The sequence below is a fragment of the Malania oleifera genome, chromosome 2 (assembly GCF_029873635.1).
Source record: "Malania oleifera isolate guangnan ecotype guangnan chromosome 2, ASM2987363v1, whole genome shotgun sequence".
Classification (NCBI taxonomy): domain Eukaryota; kingdom Viridiplantae; phylum Streptophyta; class Magnoliopsida; order Santalales; family Ximeniaceae; genus Malania; species Malania oleifera.
The window spans coordinates 92,059,982-92,078,532 of record NC_080418.1 but is presented as its reverse complement, the minus strand read 5'-3'; the positions used below and the strand labels follow the sequence as shown (position 1 = coordinate 92,078,532).

The window sequence follows — 18,551 nt, the reverse complement described above, 5'->3', positions numbered from 1 at the left end:
TGAAAATTTTGGCACAAAGGTGTGTAAACTGAAGAAGTCCTTATATGGGTTAAAACAGTCACCAAGAGCATGGTTTGAGAAATTCACTCAGTTTGTTAAAAGTCAAGGGTATACTCAAGGGCAAGGTGATCATAAGATGTTTATAAGACATTCACAAGATGGGACGATAGCGATACTGATTGTGTATGTAGACAATATAATTCTCATTGGATATGACGTACTTGAGATGAATCGATTGAAGACTTCCCTCTCATCAACATTTGAGATCAAGGACAATATAATTCTCATTGGATCTTTGAGGTATTTCCTTAGAATGGAGGTTGCTAGGTCGAAGAAAGGGATTGTTGTCTCCCAACGGAAGTATGTCCTTGACCTCCTTAAGAAGACTGGGATGAGCAGCTGTAGGTTAGCAGACACTCTAATAGATCCCGATCAGAAACTTGGATATGACAAGGAAGGTGATCCAGTGAATATAACTCGGTATCAAAAGTTGGTGCAAAAGTTAATTTACTTATCACATACACGACCCTATATTGCTTTTGTTGTGAGTTTGGTAAGCCAGTTTATGCATTCACCCTACGAGAAACATCTTGAAGCAGTTTATCAGATTCTCTGATACTTGAAAAGTACACTAGGCTAGGGTTTTCTCTTCCAGAAGACCACACAGCAGAACATAGAGGCATACACTAATGCAGATTGGGCAGGCTCAGTTATTAACAAGAGATCCACATCAGAGTACTGTACTTATGTCTGGGGAAATATGGTCACATGGCGAAGCAAGAGACAGAATGTGGTTGCAAGGAGCAGTGCCGAGGTAGAATATAGGGCTATGGTAACGGAGTTTGTGAGATGCTATGGCTGAAGAGAATTCTTGAAGAGCTGTGGATGCTGGTGAACATGCCAATGAAGTTGTATTGTGACAACAAAGCTGCCATAAGTATTGCTTAAAAATCCAGTACAACATGATTGCACGAAGCATGTAGAGATTAACAGACACTTCATGAAAGAGAAGATCGATAGTGAAGTTGTTTGCATGCCTTTTGTTCCTACCACTCAACAAATAGCCAATATCTTCACCGAAGGACTTTTCAGACCTAGTTTTGAGCTCTTTGTAAGCAAGTTGGCATGATAGATATCGACACTCCAACTTGAGGGGGGGCGTATCGATAGTGAAGTTGTTTGCATGCCTTTTGTTCCTACCACTCAACAAATAGCCAATATCTTCACCGAAGGACTTTTCAGACCTAGTTTTGAGCTCTTTGTAAGCAAGTTGGCATGATAGATATCGACACTCCAACTTGAGGGGGGGCGTCAGATTTCTAGGGAAAAAATTTGGAAATTCTATTTTTTGAATAAAATCTGAAATTACTATTTCAGATTCTAGCAGTTTCAGTTTCCTGTTTTCTAGCCTAGAGATCTGCTGATTTAATTTGCTGATTTTGTGGCCTTCTTAATTTAGTGGTCTTCCTCTACTATTTATCTTGTAATGGTGTCTCTTGAAATTCAATAAGAATGGTTATTCTTCTTCGAAAAAATCCTTCACTGTCCTATATGGGAGGACAAATTACATTGAAGTTGATTGTCATTTTGTTTGAGAGAAACTTGTGTAGAATCCCATGGGAACCACTCATATAAAGTCTGAATACCAACTTGCTGATTTGTTTGCTGAAGCTTTTTAAATCCATTTGTAGCAAGCTAGTAGCGTATGAAATCTATGCTCCACCTTGATGGGGATGTTATTGATTATTTAATATTATTACCTAGTAAGAATGAGTTAGTAACAGTATTGTGGTCATTGGGATGTACTTGACATATATTATAAATAGAGATAGAGAGCTACTGCTACGATTAGGTTTGCAATTTACCAAATGCTGTTATCATTAATTGTGCAAGTATTTTTTTACTCTCAATTGGAAGATATGTTCCATTAAAATATTTTTTCCGTTTATGCATTGACCAAACAATGAAAAAAATAGGAAAACCATTTCCAGAAGCAGTATTTTCCCCAATCCAGACAGGTCCTTGGTAAATGAATGGTTCTAGTCTTGACTCTTCTGATACTGATAATGTCTATCACATAAGCTATAGTGAATGAGTAGATGAGGAAAAACTGACATGAAACCTGCTTCGAAATTCTACATAGCATTGCTCTTATGACTGAATTGGTTCAGTCTTATTCTTCTCGTATTGATTCAGTACATCGTATGAGCTATAATAAAAGCCATGAATGTATGAGCTAACTGAGATGAAGCACTAAAAATTCGGCCTCTAGAAAAATAAAAAGAGAAGAGGAGGGGCTATTGGGATAGTGTTGTTTGGATCAATGAGGGGCATAAGTTCCTCACCACCAATCAAGTAAGGGATCTTCCAACCTCAGCCACAGATTAGTGTCCTGGCTTCAGGAAGAGCATCTATTTGTAATTTTCCAACTTGATATAGTGTTATAGATTTACAATGTTTAGCAAACCCCTTCAAGCGCCTTCATATATAAGTTGCTTAGTTATACAGATAAAAAGGGAATATTGCCTTCTAGGGTATTTTGCTCAAGTCAATTCATCTTAATTTGACTACCTGGAACCTGTAGACAAAGTATCTGACAGTGCTGAAGAGTTTTGCAAGCCATGCCCGTCAATATCCCAGAATGAGAAGCTGCCAGCCTGCTACTGGTAAATGTATTTTTAAAATTCTGTGTCACTTTGTGATAAATGGGGGGCTGTAATTATTGAAAGCCAATAGTTGTTGCTTTGCTACCTAGCCTTGGAGGTGAAGGGGAAACTTGCTCCTGGTGGTAGAAATAAAAATGTGATGTTTATAAATTATTGTTCAAGACAATAAAGGTGAAGGACTTCCTTGAATTAGATACAGTTCAAAATGATAAAGTTATCCAAAATTTAAGATGGTTATTCCCCCTCCCACCAAAAAATAATAATAATCCTACAATGTTAAGTTATATTAACTATCAAGGGCTTAAGCCGAGACACGATGCTTAGATCTCTGCTACAGACTACAGGAATTGGGTTGTTAAAAACTAGATTTTAAAACCTGGACTGGACTGGACTAAACTAGCATGTCAGACTGGGTTCAACCTGATGACTCTGGTCCAAGGTTCAAACTCAGCTGTCCTGAATTGGGGTCAACTCAGTTGGCCTAGTGCACCTCAAACCTAAGCTTGCCTAACCTGGTAGTTTAGCCAGCATAGTAACAAAATAAATTGGATTATGGTACTTGGGGGCAAGGTTAGAACCTTACAGCACAAGTTACATTGGGGGGAATACTGACGAGAGAAGCCCACTTAAATATTTGCTACTTCATTATACAAATCAAATTGAATATTATGACATATTCCACATTATATTTTAATACAATTTGTTTTTATACCCATGCTTCACAAGAAGACAAACAATGTGATAAAAAAAAAAAAAAAGAAAACCAAAACTGTCTTTCGGATTGACATGAAGGGAATACCAACGAGAGAAGCCTGCCTTAACATTTGAGGGGTATATTGCCCCCCTTCATATCCATTAGAACCTGAGCACAAGTTGCATTGGGGGAATACTGACAAGAGAAGGCTGCTTTAACATTTGGTACTACTTTAGACTAATTAAATTGAATTTTATGACATATTTCTATTTTCATTTTAATACGGTTTGTTTCTATTCCCATGCTTCACAAGAGGACAAACAATGTGAGAAAACAAGAAAACTAAAACTATCTTTCAAATGGATATGAAGGGGATCAATAATTTTTCACTTACGACCATATATATATTTTATGGTAAAAGATTGTAACTTCATTGAACAAAAATTCTTTGGGAAACACGCTGTAAAAACTAGATCTGGGACTTCACCTAACAAAAGTTTTTTGAAAATTCATTGTCCACATTGTTTGCCTCTCCCTTCCCATGCACCAAAACACCTGCTACACCAATGCTACCCCTTTAAAATTGTGAAACCTATTATGATCAGCCCAAAGGAATAAACATCTTCAGAAATTTTGATGCCTCTAACAAACTGCAAAGAATCTTTTATTAGATAATCCCTCCTTCCTAAAAGAAGGACAAAAAGCATTGTTTGAAAGCTTCAGAGCGCCCACTCCCCCCCCCCCCCCAATGGGCATTGAATACCATTGCTTTGATATTTTCTTGCTAAACCTACCTTAATCTTCCCCTGAACATCATGAATTACAATCTACTCCTAGCACAACCAGATGAAGAATCTAGAGAGTAACATTGCAATCCTGATCTTCAGAACATCATCTTGGAGATGATAGGATCTAGGGAGTGGAATAGACGTAATATTGCAAAATGGGTGACGGACACGGTAAACCACCAAATGAGATTGGAAATTTGCTTGTATTAAATGTTGACATGGAATTTTCAATATTTTGGCAGAGGAACAAAAGATGGGATGACAAAGCCAGAACTGCTATACCTATTAAAGCATAGGAAAATCATAAATTAGTCTCACACATAGAATTAATATTATTTCAAGCAAAAAAATTGTTTGTATAGATAAGCAACGTCATTTCAGATTAGTCTAGTTATTCAGGCTTATTTATACATGACTTCACCAGGTCAACCACTGTGTTTACCCACTAGCCTGACCAGTTGGCTTGACCTGCTGGCTTCAGCCAGTTAGTGAGCAGTCCAGGGTTTAAAGCCAATAGTTGGAAGGCCTTTCTTGTTGCTGATGGACTAGAGTGACTGTTCTAAATTGTAGGGTAAACTTGGTCTTTGTAATATAGGAAAATATATAAATATTATAATTGTTTGAGTTCAATAAAGCTTAGAGCCCTCCCCTTAAATTATGTTAAAAAAATTTAGGGTGTTTTGGAGTTACGGTTATGTTTTCTCCCATATTCTTACAAGAACAAAGTTTGATTAGAATGAAGAGCCTAACTGAGACACTCTGTTTAAATCCAAGGAAAAAGAATTAACTTTTTACTAAGCATTTCATGATGTAGAAGGATTAGAGATACAGTTATCAGCATTGTTTAATTATTTGGTTCAAATGTCTCGTATCCTTATGAAATCATATGATTTGCAAATGAGAACAAACCATAACAAATCTAGAATTTCGTTGGCTTAGATGCTGCTCCTAAAAACTTCCACTCTAGATATGACGTGGTTTTCAAAATGCTTCAATTATTTATTTAGTTTCATTGAAGTTTACTTCTGTCATAGACTGACCATGCCTATTTCTTCCTCTAGCTGAGATAAGACTGACATTCATTCTACTTGCACAGGAGGGTATAAGGGTGACAAAGATGGATATACAATTCCAGCTGGGACTGATGTATTTCTATCTGTGAGTAAAACTATTCATTTTTCCCTTATCTTTCATGTATTCACTGTATTTGTCGGATTGGTCTCTGAGGTTGAGGATGTTTGTCTCTTGGAACTGGCATATGCAAAAATAAAGAATATAGACAATCATTTAGCCTAGAGTTTTTTACTTATTTTCCATGGATTTCTTCATGGTGAATATATATTTTGTACTTCTGACTTAATTCTCTTTTGAAATTCATTTTTCAGTTATATAATCTTCACAGATCCCCATATTTCTGGGATCAGCCCCATGAATTTGAACCAGAGAGGTTTTTGGTACAAAGAAAGAGTTGCATAGAAGGGTGGTCTGGTTTTGATCCATCTAGAAGCCCTGGGGCATTGTACCCAAACGAGGTTAGTAGTTCTTTTCACCTTATTTTCATGTTTCCACATTCTTCATATCGATTGCATTATTACATATAAGGGTGTACAAAATTTACCAAAAAACTGAGAACTGGATCAAAACTGAATCGTTTGAAACTTCGGTTCGGTATTTTGGTTTCGGTCTTTAGTTTCGGTTTTGGTTTCACTAAAAAACCGAACCGAAAAAACTGAAAATCAATTATAATTTAAAATAATTATTTTTAATACTATATATATGTATACTGTAAAATATATTATTTTTTTAATTATATAACAGAAAGCATTCAAAACTTTGTTTTATTAATTAATTTTTTTGAATAATTAAATTTGCATTTTTGTTGAACTTGCTCAAGGATAAGGAAGGAGTGGGAACGGGTTTTATATCAGATGCATCACTCTCAAAATCCTCATTTTGGCGATGTGGGATAAGAGAGTAGTGGAGAGTGGAAGATCTGGCTATTGGGTTTGGGGAACCTTTGTCCCGCATCGGTTGGAGGAAGTGTCGCGGCGTCCCGGGAGCGCGTGTGCCCCAGGCGGCGAAATTAAAAATCAATTAATATTTTCATGGAAAAATATGGATATCGGAGTCGCCACTAACCTTTAGTGTGGTTAGAACACATGATTACTACCCCGTTAGGGGTAGAATCGGTCTACATTACCAGAGTTGGGGCCGGGAGTTCGGTTACGCGAGGAGAAGGTACGAGCACCCCCTACGCGCCCGTTCTTACAAACGGTACCTAATTAATTTGAAATTATTCCTAAGTTAATCTAATAATTCTTTAAATTACTTCTTGTTATGAATTTATAAATACATGTAAAAAAATAAATAACTAAATAAATATATACATATATATATATATATTCCCTCAGAGCTTAGGGTACGTGATGCCCGAAGGCTCATACCACCGCAATAAAATCATAGGGAAAAAAAAAATCAAGAAAATACTTTACAAAAATAGCTCCCAGATTTATTTTCAAAATTTATAGATTTTTCATAAATAATTTAAAATATTTTCCAAAATTCTCTAGGAGATTTCAATACATGATAATAGGATAAAAAAACTAAGATCTTAAACTACCACAATACATATAATAAGCAATAAAATACCATATACTATATATATGAAGATATTAAAGATACTAAAACAAAATAATACCATATATATTAGAATACTAAAATATATATATATATATGTATATACACTAATAATACAAAATATAATAATAATAATATAGAATAAAATACTAAACTTAATATAATACTAAAATATGTCAATGTTCTTAATATGAACGTGTAATCTAAGGATACTAAATATAACAACATACTTAATATAACATTATACTCATATATACCATATAACAATATAACAATATACACTATAGGAATATTCGCTACAACAATAACAATATAACAATACGACAATAATATAACAACTTAACAATATATATAAATATATACAATATGGAAATAATTAAAGAAACAAATCAATCCTACAATTAAAATGTAAACTATACAATATGGAAACATAGAAAAACCTAAAATTGAAACACAATAATAATATGAAAATATGTAAGCTAATATACAATAGAATGTGCATGAATATGTAAATAATTATATAAGGCAATCACGATAATAATACAAATATACAAACTATACAAAAAAGGAATGTGCATTCAAAATAATATAAATATACAAATAAACATATAAGGCAATAACAATATACTAAAAATAGTGATAACAATATTAATAATGATAAGAATAAATAATAGTAATAATAATACTAATATTAAGAATAATAATAAAAAAAATACCTTAATGATAACAATAATAATAATAAATAACGATAATAGTAATAAGAATAATATTAACAGTCATAATAATAAATATTGTTAACTAATAATATACATATTTTACTGATAGGATCTTTAGCTTAATATTAACACGCTGTCAAAGATATGCAACACACATATGCCAACAATTAATTAAAGAAACAAGTCGAACTTAAAATTAACGTATGGAAACCAATGAAAAGGGTAAGAAAATAATTGAACTTATGGAAACAAGTTATCGTCAAAATTAATGTGTACCTATTCAATATGACAACCAAAAATAATACACAACCATGAATTTACAATTATTCAACGTAAAATAAATACAATAATAACCAAGACACACTAAAACACACACAACAATGAATATGGCCTAAACCCTAAATACTAATACAGAAATAATATGGACTTCCTAAAATTAGAAAGAAGAAAAATTCTGCCATAAAAGACAAATTGATATCAAATCTATATAATTTATATATAACTTAAATAAATGTTGCTACAAAAGGAAGAAAAATCCTGCAAAAGAAACAAATTGATGTGAGATATGTATATATAAAAAAAAACAAGGGCAATTAAATATACCACAATCTATAATAATAATAATAATAATAATAATAACATACAACTATTAGAGTAATAATAATAATAATAACAACGTAATCAAATATATATATATATATATATATATATATATATATATATATATATATACAGATTGTGTGTGCTGGTGTGTGTTCATGTGTAGGGGACTTACAGCAGGGAGTACCGTGGGGAGCTCACCAAAGCGCCGGGTGGGATAGCCGGAGACCTTGGGGGAACCAGCGGCATGGCTGGTAGGGCTCGAGCATGTGTGTGTGTCACCGGAGGTCCTGGGGTCTAAACTGGAATCGTGGTGATCCGCAGTGGAGGGTGGTGCGGTTGATGGTTGCTGGTACTCTGGCAGGGGGTTCTGTGACTTAGTGGGATACGCCGGAGCTACTGGTGCGGCGGTGACTGGCAGCGGCGGAGGGACTGGTTGCTGGATGTTGGTGATCGTGTGGTGGTCTGCTAGATGTTGATGATCGTGTGGTGGTCTGCTGGAGAGAGATCGTGAGGCTCTGCCGGAGCGTGGCTGAGGTCGGTTGGTGTGGTGGTTGCTCATGGCAGTGGAGTGTTGCAGAGAGTGGCCGAGAGGCCTGCTGGGGACTGCTGTGCTGGTGGGGTTCTGGCCGTGTGGGTTCCCTCTACTTGTGCGTGAAGGAGATGGAGAGAGTTGAGGGAACCAGGCTGTGTGTCTCCCTCCCGGAGTGTGTGCAGCGCCGGCTCCGTGTTTGCTGGGTTCGGTGGTGAGGACGAAGCAATGAGGAGATGGCTCCTGCGGTTGCTACTTGTGTGTGCAGATCCGACGGAGCTATGGGCGAGGCTATGGCTGTGTATGGGTAGTGGTATGGTGAGGATGAAGGAAAGATGGAAGAGAGGCTGGGGAGACGAAGAAAAAGATGATTTTTTTTTCGGTTTTTGCCTCTGCCCTCTACTGCGCCTGCACTGTGCTCCCCGGCTGTGTGCAGCGCCCCCCCTGTTTGAAGAGAAGAAGAGGCTTTTTATGAGCAAAAATTAGAAACCCTAAATCTCCCCTTTCCTTTTTAGTTTATGGTATTTTTTTTCTTTTGAAAATAATATATATGAAAATAATTATTAATATGGTAATAATAATAATAATAATAATAATAAGGTAAAAATAATGATAATAATAAAATAATAATAATAATAATAGTAATAAAAAAGATAAATAAATAATAATAATAATAATAATAATAGTAAAATTCCTAATGTTAAAAATAATGTCAATAATAATGAAAATAATAAATAATAATAATAATAATAATAAAAAATATAAATAGAAATAAAAATAAAAGTAATAATAATAATAATAATGAAAAATAATAATAATAATAATAATAAATAAAATAATAGTAATAATAGTAATAAAAAATACTAATAATAATGATAATAAAAATTAAAAATAATAATGAAAATAATAAATAATAATAATAATAAAATAGACATAAAAAAATAAAGATAAAAGTAATATTAATAATACTAATGAAAAATAATACTAATAATAATAAAGAAAATAATAATAATAATAAAAATAATAAAAATAATAAGATTAGTGAAAATTAATAATAATAATAATAATAAGAATAAATAAAATAATAATAATAATAATAATAATAATAAAAATAAAATAACAATAATAATAATAATAGTAATACATATATTGGGCCTGGGTAAAAATGGGGTGTCTACAGGAAGAATAGAAGTTCCCTCCCTTCTCATATAAAGGTCCATTTGGGCATTCTGTTTTTTTGTTAATTAAGGCATTTCATTCAAGTTTTGTGAGCGGGCCAACCCTGTCTACATTCAGATGGGCTTAATTTGGGTTTGGGCTTGCAAATCTTTTTTATTTGCTAAGCTTTTCTTTTGTTTTTAAAAATATACATTTTGCATTAAAAACCGAGTGGAAACCGAAGTGAACCATAAAAATGCGTGATGTAATTGGTGTAATCCCAAGAGAGGGGTGAATTAGAGAACTTAAAAAATTTCTCCTAGGTTAGGTTCAAATCCACAATCAGTAATTCACAACTTAGGATCTGTCTAAGCAAATACCAATTACCCAACAATATAAAATTGAGCAGATAAATAAAACAGATCAAGCATGCTCAGTAGTTCCCAATCATTCACAATGCTTAAGATATAAACATTCAAGTGCGGAAATTGAAATAGCATAAGGAAGAAAAAACACAACACTATATGATATCAGGGTTCGGCCAATATTGCCTACGTCCCCGCCTCAAGCTCACAAGTAAGAGGATTCCATTAATGCTCACTTATGGGTGGAGCGTCACCGATAACAACCTCCTCTCCTTACTAGGCGAGGAATACCCCAGGTCACATTACAGGGTTGACCCCAACCTAGCCACACCTTACAAGATAGTGCCCTTAGTTCTCCTAACCGGGTTTGAATCAGTCCAGGACTTTCTTAATTGGGTCTAAGTCTATCCGGGACTCTCCTAACTAGGTCTGAGCCAATCTGGGACTCTTAACAGGGGGAGTTTTCCTCTTCAAGCCACGCCTAGAATACAACAAAAATAAATTTTTCGTACAAAGAAATGCTTCTCAAAAAGCAGATGTGTACACAATGAAGCTCAATACACTCACGTATGATATGAAATATAAGCTCAAGTGAGTATGTTATTTTCTCAAGAATATTTTTCAATCTTTGAATAAAAATGTATATGATAAGTGCTTCAAAGATTTAAACCCAAATAAAATGTCTCCAAAAAATATTTTTCAATAAAGATGTTGGAGAACCAAGGGTTTTGGTTTTCAAATGATTTTTGAAAGATAAAAATTTATCCATGAAAGCTAAAGTGCAAGAAGACTTTTCCAAGCACAAGAAAATATGAATGTAAAAATATGTGCTCAAGTCTTTCAAAGATAACCGAAAATTTCTCCAAGAATATTTATCAACAAAATATATGGGAGAAATTCAAGAACTACTCTCAAAATGATTTTCTAAAAATATGAGTTTAAGTGAGAGTAAATTCTTAGAAACTATATGTCAAATGCCCAAAATAATAAATCTCAACCAAACTTCAATAGCATTAAGTGTGCTAGTGAAGAAGGAGAGTAGTAGTCAAATGCTCTCTTAAAAAGAATTTAGAAATGAATGAGCATAAGAGAGAATAAGTTTTGAAGTATCAAATATTTGGGAGGATTTTCTAATCTAAGCATTAGTTAAAAATAAGGTTATGAGGGGGTAATTATAGAGTTTGGGAAAAATATGACTGTTGGGGACACGCTCGTCATTTTAGAAAAGATTAAGTGAAAAAATAATGACGATTAGTGCTTAAAAAATAAGCCAACCCGAGAGTCTCGATCGAATGACCTTAGCGTCGATTGGCTGACCTCTCATAATGAATTTAAAATTTAAAACGGTTTAGTTGGCCGAGCAAGGGGTTGGTAGGCTGACTCAGGGCGATTTTCCCTTTCTTCGTAGGTTCGGTCGGTTGGCCAAATGACCGATCAGGCGAGCCTTGAAGGCTGGTTGACTGAGGCTATTTTGAATTTAAGAGGTTGGTCGGCCGGGAAAGGTCGAAAGGCAAAGTCCAGATGTCGATCAACTGAGGACACTTCATTCAAAAATGGTAGGTCGACTGAGGACACTACATTCAAAAACGGTCGGTCGACTGAGCCTTGTCAAAGTTTGACTTCTAACTTTGGTCGGTCGACTGAGTAGATTTGAACTGGAGGAGTTCAATCGACCGAGGTCCTTGAATAGCTCAGTTTATGCCCTGATTTTGACCCTAAAGATATTTCAAAAACCTTTGTTAGATTTTAGCTTCTATGAGAAAAGTTTATGGTGCAAATGTTGGGTCCCCTAAGGTCAGTCTATGGTCATTCTGAGATTAACAATCATATCATGCATGCAATGCTTTATTACAGACCAAATATAAACAAAAATGCATTACAATATAAAACAAATGTCTCCTTTTTCTTTTTCTTTTCTCTTCTGACTTTATGGAATATGCTGGACAATATTATTCCTTAAGTCTTTTAGGCTTCCATTTTCCAATACCTTATGTTTGTGCTGAAATGTGAACCTGTTCAAGCACTAAATGCATACATAAGATACTTGTACTTTGTCAGCAACAAAATAGGGATTGGACTCAAAAAGTCAACAATGCGGTTTACGGTTACGCGAAATTGTCGGTGTACGGTTTGGTTTTGGTTTCAAATTTTGAAAACTGATTTTTTCGGTTCGGTTATTAGTTTTGGTCATAAATTGAACTGATATGAACCAATTACACCCTTAATTACATATATATATATAAACAGCCAATTGTTTTGCTAATGGCTAGCTGTCACTAAGATTAGTGACTCCATTTTATGGGACTTACTGGAGGCAACAAAAGCTGATATCATTCATTGGATTGAAAATCTTAGCTCATTGATCCAATTTTAGCCTCATTCAATGGTGGATGGGGCTTCTCAAATGAACTTATTTTAAGTTTTTGAACACAATTGTTCCATGCATTTAGGCCTTTGCTTCAATTTAGCTTAATAGCATCTATTTCATCCTTGCAATTTAAGTTTCTAATTGGTCCTTCTATCGATATTTTAACAATATGTATTATTAGGAGAAAAAAAAAATCACCTTATGTTTGGACAAGCCTTGGATTTGGATTTGAATTTGGATAAGATGTAATATAAATTTGTACTAAAATTTTTTCAAATCCATCAAAATCCAAGGTCTGAAATCTATACTCCCAAACGCAACATCAAAGAATTTTATCAAGTAAGATATTGATGTGTAGGTTCCCAAATCTCCCTTCCCATGGCATCAAAAGTTCTCCTTTGTTTTATACATCATCTGCTATTTTTTTGTTTGGTTTGCTGCTTAATATGGTGTATAGTCACATGTGCATGATTCATAGAATAAATGAACTAATTTTGTATGGCCAAAGAGAAAACCCATCAATATGACAACATTAGTGCGCATTTATAACTAATATTTTCAATCTAATAACTCAGTGATTGAACATGCCCAATGTCATTTCACAAACCTTAAAAATGAATATACAAGCTGGGTTGGTTGAAACCTTCTAAATAGATCCATTTTGGTTGTGTGGGATAATGTCCTGTCAGAGAGGGCGAGAGAATGAGGCCATACGTTTTTTTGGGTTTAAAAACCTATTGGTGCATATTTGTTGTTTAAAATCTATTGGTTATGTTATTCACGAGAAACCATAGATTTTTATATTAATTACTAACTGAAAAACCAACTAAAGTGGCATGCCAAGTATAAGTATGAAATCGCATGTAGAAGTGTAGGAACTAAATTTGAGTCAAGGCCTGAAATGTAAGGACTACCCAAAAGCTAAAATTTTTAAAATTTTCAAAATGGATTTAAAATTTTAACTACATTAATTGGGATCACCCATTATCAAACGTGGCATAAATTCAATTTAGGATGCTAGGAATAAGAAAAAGTTTCAATCCAATAGTTGATCTAATTTCTTGTGATTCTATATGGGCCTCATTTAAATTTTCTTTTTCTATTATAAAAAAAGGTGTTAGTGGTGATCACATCCGTGTGCATGTGCGTGCACCCTTCTCACTGTGCAAAAAATGACCTTGCTATTTCTTTATGGATGAGAATAATTAATTATAAATAAATTAGTATAATTCCAGGCTCATAAAGTGTTGTAGGTTAACATGCTCCCTATGCTCGGATACACAGCACTCTCACATAACGCTTTAGATGTCATCTACTTTGATAATGACTTTTCTTGTGAGATCAATGAAAAATAATCTCAAGGCTATTGCAATTTTGGAAGTTCAAAACATCCCTAGGTTGCTAAGTAGATCATGGCCTGATAGTGAAAGGGCTGGAGGACGCAGTAAAAATGTTACTTCTACTGAGAATTTTTTTGTTTTAATATTTTAAAAATACTCTTTTATTGTATATGTTTACTCTTGTATGCATTATTGGCTCGTGGCCTAACACTTGAAGGTGAAGTGATTTAACATGGTATCAGAGTTATGGTTTTCTTGGTTCATTATTTTGTGGAATCATGTAAAATGGAGTCCATAAACTTGGCAACACCAAGGTGTTGGTAGAATATTACTTTGTATATAACAGGTGATGGATGATCAATTGATGGGTTTGTGATAAATTATCAGGTCATTTCAGATTTTGCCTTCTTACCTTTTGGTGGAGGGGCAAGAAAATGTGTTGGAGACCAATTTGCGTTGATGGAGTCGACTGTCGCTTTGGTGATGTTACTGCAGAAGTTTGATGTGGAGCTCAAAGGATCTCCAAATTCTGTGGAGCTTGTAACTGGCGCAACAATTCATACAAAGAGCGGCCTTTGGTGCAAATTGAGAAAGAGATCCAACACCTCTTCTTAAGCTTTCAGCCTAAATAATTACCATGCACCAACATTTTATGTAATTTATAAGACCCATTTTTGCATTCCTGTGCCTCTCACGTTGTAGAATTAAGATTAAAAATTTTAAATTTGTAAAATTCATAGCAGTTTTACCTTGCAGCCTACTGGAGGATTACTTTTTCTTTTTTAGTCGTCCATGACTTTAGGCATTCATCTTCTTATATTTATTTGTTTGGCATTCAATGTTCTTCTGTTTCAATCTAAAAATGCTTTTTTTTTTTTTTTTTTGCAGACTAAGATTTTCTAGGACTTTGCTCAACTGCTTATGATAGTTTTTTCCTCCTAAGATGAAGACATGAGTGTAATTTTTAACTTTTGGTGTGTCTTAACCTAAGCTAGCTGATGGAGGAACTGGCCAATTCTAGGCTTCTAGCCCATGTGCATGGCCTGAAACACCCCTTGTTTAGCTCGTATTACTAAACATGAGTGTTAGGCTGTCCCTCCTCTCCATTAAGAAATAGGGGTAATTTTGGGTGTAAACAATAGGAAAAAAAAAAAAGACATATATAAAAAGATGTAGGGTTGTGCGTGTGTGTATGTGAAAAAAAGAATTGATAAAAGAAACAATTGGAGCTAACAACAATGAGACGAAAAATAGAAGTGGGGAAGAAGAAAACCCCTCTATTGGGCACTTGATCAGGTAGAAAAATAGATTTCGATTGGCTTGAAATTTCAAGTGTGCAATTAGGATGACTAGGGTTTTGACTTAATCAGATTTGATTGTGATATTCTTCTTCAAATTTTTATCTTTTGGTGAGACAATTTTGTATTGATTCCTAGTACTTATTGGTGATATCGGCTCGCAAGTAAGATTGTTTTTGATTTATTGTTATTATTTGTTAAGAACTCTTATAGAGCTTTGTAGACGCTTGTACTTTTCTTTTATCTAGTGGATTTGCTAGATCAGAGGTTTGTAGTTTTCCTAGGTTTGGGGTTTCCCACTTGAATTCTTGGTATCTCATTTTTGGGCACTTTATTATTTTACTTTACTTGCTGATTGTTTGTTGATTTATTTGGTGATTATATTGCTATGTTGCCAAGTTAAATTTTGAAATGATAATTTAGTGGCTATATCTCTAGCCCATTGCTTGATTTTTTTTTTTTGTGCAATGAGGTAAATGTTGTATAAGTATTTTGTATAGGTTCAATTATTCCCTATTTTGCCAACAATGAGTGGCCACTCTTTAGACCATGAAACAAATACACCCTAAGAAAAGTAGTGTGTGAAAAGAGGTAAAAAGTATATTTAGGGAACATTTGAATAGGTCTCAATAGACCCACAAATGTGAACACTTATGAAGGTTATGTGGCACTTGTGGAGAACTCTACCCAATTATGTCAACCAAAGTTCATACGTTCAAGCATGTAGGCATAAGAATCATTTACGTCTCTCAACAAAAATGACTAGTATCTTTCTTGATATTTCCTTGATACTTCAAAGGACGTCACTGTGCATTTTGCTTGTGCCTAATCTTTCCCGATTCTACTAGAAATCATATAGGAACTTGTTATAAGTGGATTTATTAGATTGATTCATCAATAATGTTGGATTAGAAGACCTTTTTTACTCTGTGCCTTTGATTCCACTATTATTAGTGAACAATAATGGAATAATCCCTTCATATTCATAGAAATAGAAATAGAAATAGGAGACATAATTTACATGGATATAGTAAGTCTCGCTTAGGCCACTTTAATGGTAGTCTTTACATTTTCCCGTTCACTTGTGGTACGAGGGAGAAGTGGACTTTAGAAGTATTGCTAATTGAATTGAGGAATCAAATAGTATTGATTGTTTTATAGATCGTTATGCAATAAAGGCATCCATAGTTTATATAGGCAAGAGTCGGACATACAAAGCACATCCATAGATTAGCAAAGTGCACCGCAGTTAAACATTGTAAAACACAATGATGATAGTGTTCACTTATTATATTCTATCAAGATGACAATAGTACAAGCATTAACATATACAATTTATTTATCAGTACAAATCCCTAGAGAGTTATATATAGTAATTATCTCCCCCCATGTCATCCCATTACATTTTCACCTAAGACATTCTCCCTCCTACTCATTTTATTGACGTCCTTATTATTTTGTTGCAAAAGGTCTTCAACCTTTTGGTTGTGCTGCTAATGTCTTGGAGTTTAAGAAGTCATGAATCTTCTTTGTGGCATGCTGGAGGTTGTCAATGGCTAATTTGACTAAATGACTAAAGCAGAGTTTGACAAGCTAAGTCCTTCTGCATTCCCTTAACTTGTACTTGTTTTCAACTTTTTCGCTTTGTTTTTGGCATTTTGGACTGTATTGGGTGATTTGAGATAGTTCAAAATGATAAAGTAGGATTCGATAATAATTTTGACCTCATGCATGCAAATAAAGATAAAACCTCTATCATTTTGGACTTTTTTGCTCTCTTTCTTCCAATTCTGACTATTTCGGGTGATTTAGGGACAATTTGAAATGATAAGAAGAGGTTTGACAATGATTTTGATCTTAAAGATGAAAATTGAGACAAAATTCTTGTCATTTTGGGCTCTCTCTGATCTTTTTTTTGCCAATTCTAATTGTCAAGTGACTTGAGATTGTTCGAAATGTAAGAAGAGATTTGACAATGATTTTTACTTTAGACACAAAAATTGAGATAAAATCTTGTCATTTTGGGCTTTTTTGATATTTTTTTTTTTTACCAATTTTGACCGTATTGTGTGATTTGAAGTAGTTCAAAATAGTAAGATAGTATCTTGTAGTAATTTTGTTCTCCTACATGAAAATTGAGGCAGAAGTCTCATCATTTCTTACTTTTTAACTCTTTTTGTTTTTGCCAAATCTAATTGCACAAAATGATTTAAAAGTGCTCCAAAATAAGGAGGGGTCAAATTGTAATTTTTACTTCTTACACAAATATTGAGATAAAATTTTAGTTTTTATATAATTTTCTAGCATTTTTGCACACCCCTAAAGTTTTTGGCCATTTTGGTGAACCGTATGTACATTTTTCTTTATTCTAACAAAATAAAAAAATTCAAAAAATTAATATAATTTAAAAATATTTAAAATATTTGAAAATTTAAAATTTTTTAAAAAAATTAAATGAAAAATAAAAAAATGTAGGCTGGCGCGTGGTTGCACATGTTAGTGCATGGGAGATAATGTGTAGGCACATATAGATGCACACTACTTGAGCAAAATGATGTCATTTTCTTCCCTACTAAAACAAAAATTAAAGTAAAATAAGCAAGCGTGTGCACATATTCGCTTGCCACTAAATTAAATGGCTCTAGTTTAGGGTGGGTTTTTGAAAATAAAAAAAAATATTAATAATAAAAGCGGGGCACAAAACGATGCTATTTTGGCACACCCTCCTTTCTTCTTCTTCCCTACAATTTTTGGCAGGGAGGCATTGAAGATGCCATCATTGACTAGCGCCCCCCTTCTCTCTCTCTCTCTCTCTCTCTCCTCTTTTTCCCTCTACTATCCCGTCATCTCGTTATCTTCTCCGCCACCTTCTCACATCATCCTTACCTACAAATCCTCCCAAAATCCCATTCCCCTTTGCGAGCCTTCAACTGCTAGTGCACCTCCGGTGGCTACACTGACCACTCTTCTTCCCTCTCTTTTTTCAATTTTTTTTTCTCTTTTTCTCTACTTTTCTCTTGCCTATTTAAACCCCTAAACGAGGGAAGGCAAGGGGGGGTTGGCTCTCCTTCTCTCTCTCTTATCCCTTTATTTCTCCATCCATTCCCCTTTCATCTCCGATCTCTTTCTCTTCCCTCCTCTCTCTCCATCTTCTATCTATCTATCACTCTCTCTCTCTCTCTCTCTCTCTCTCTCTCTCTCTCTCTCTCTCTCTCTCTCTCTCCCCTTTGATATCTAGCCTAAAACCCCACTTTGGTAAGTGTCTCTAATTTTCTCTTCTCTCCTCTCTCTCTCTCTCTCTCTCTCTCTCTCTCTCTCTCTCTCTCTCTCTCTCTCTCTCTCTCTCCCTTTGCCTTTGTCATCTTCTTTTCTTCTCTACAATTTTTTTT

At 34.3% G+C, this 18,551-nt stretch overlaps 1 protein-coding gene across 1 annotated transcript in view; it reads left to right on the top strand.

Annotated features, from left to right (window-relative positions):
* Positions 1-14,703, top strand: part of LOC131149396 (cytochrome P450 97B2, chloroplastic) — a 155,852-nt gene extending 141,149 nt beyond the window's left edge. The window contains exons 12-14 of the mRNA XM_058099821.1: positions 5,245-5,306; positions 5,534-5,680; positions 14,252-14,703. Coding sequence (XP_057955804.1) covers positions 5,245-5,306; positions 5,534-5,680; positions 14,252-14,479 — 437 coding nt within the window. The 3' untranslated portion in view covers positions 14,480-14,703. The remainder of the gene's footprint in view (positions 1-5,244; positions 5,307-5,533; positions 5,681-14,251) is intronic.
* Positions 14,704-18,551: the final 3,848 nt, after the last annotated feature.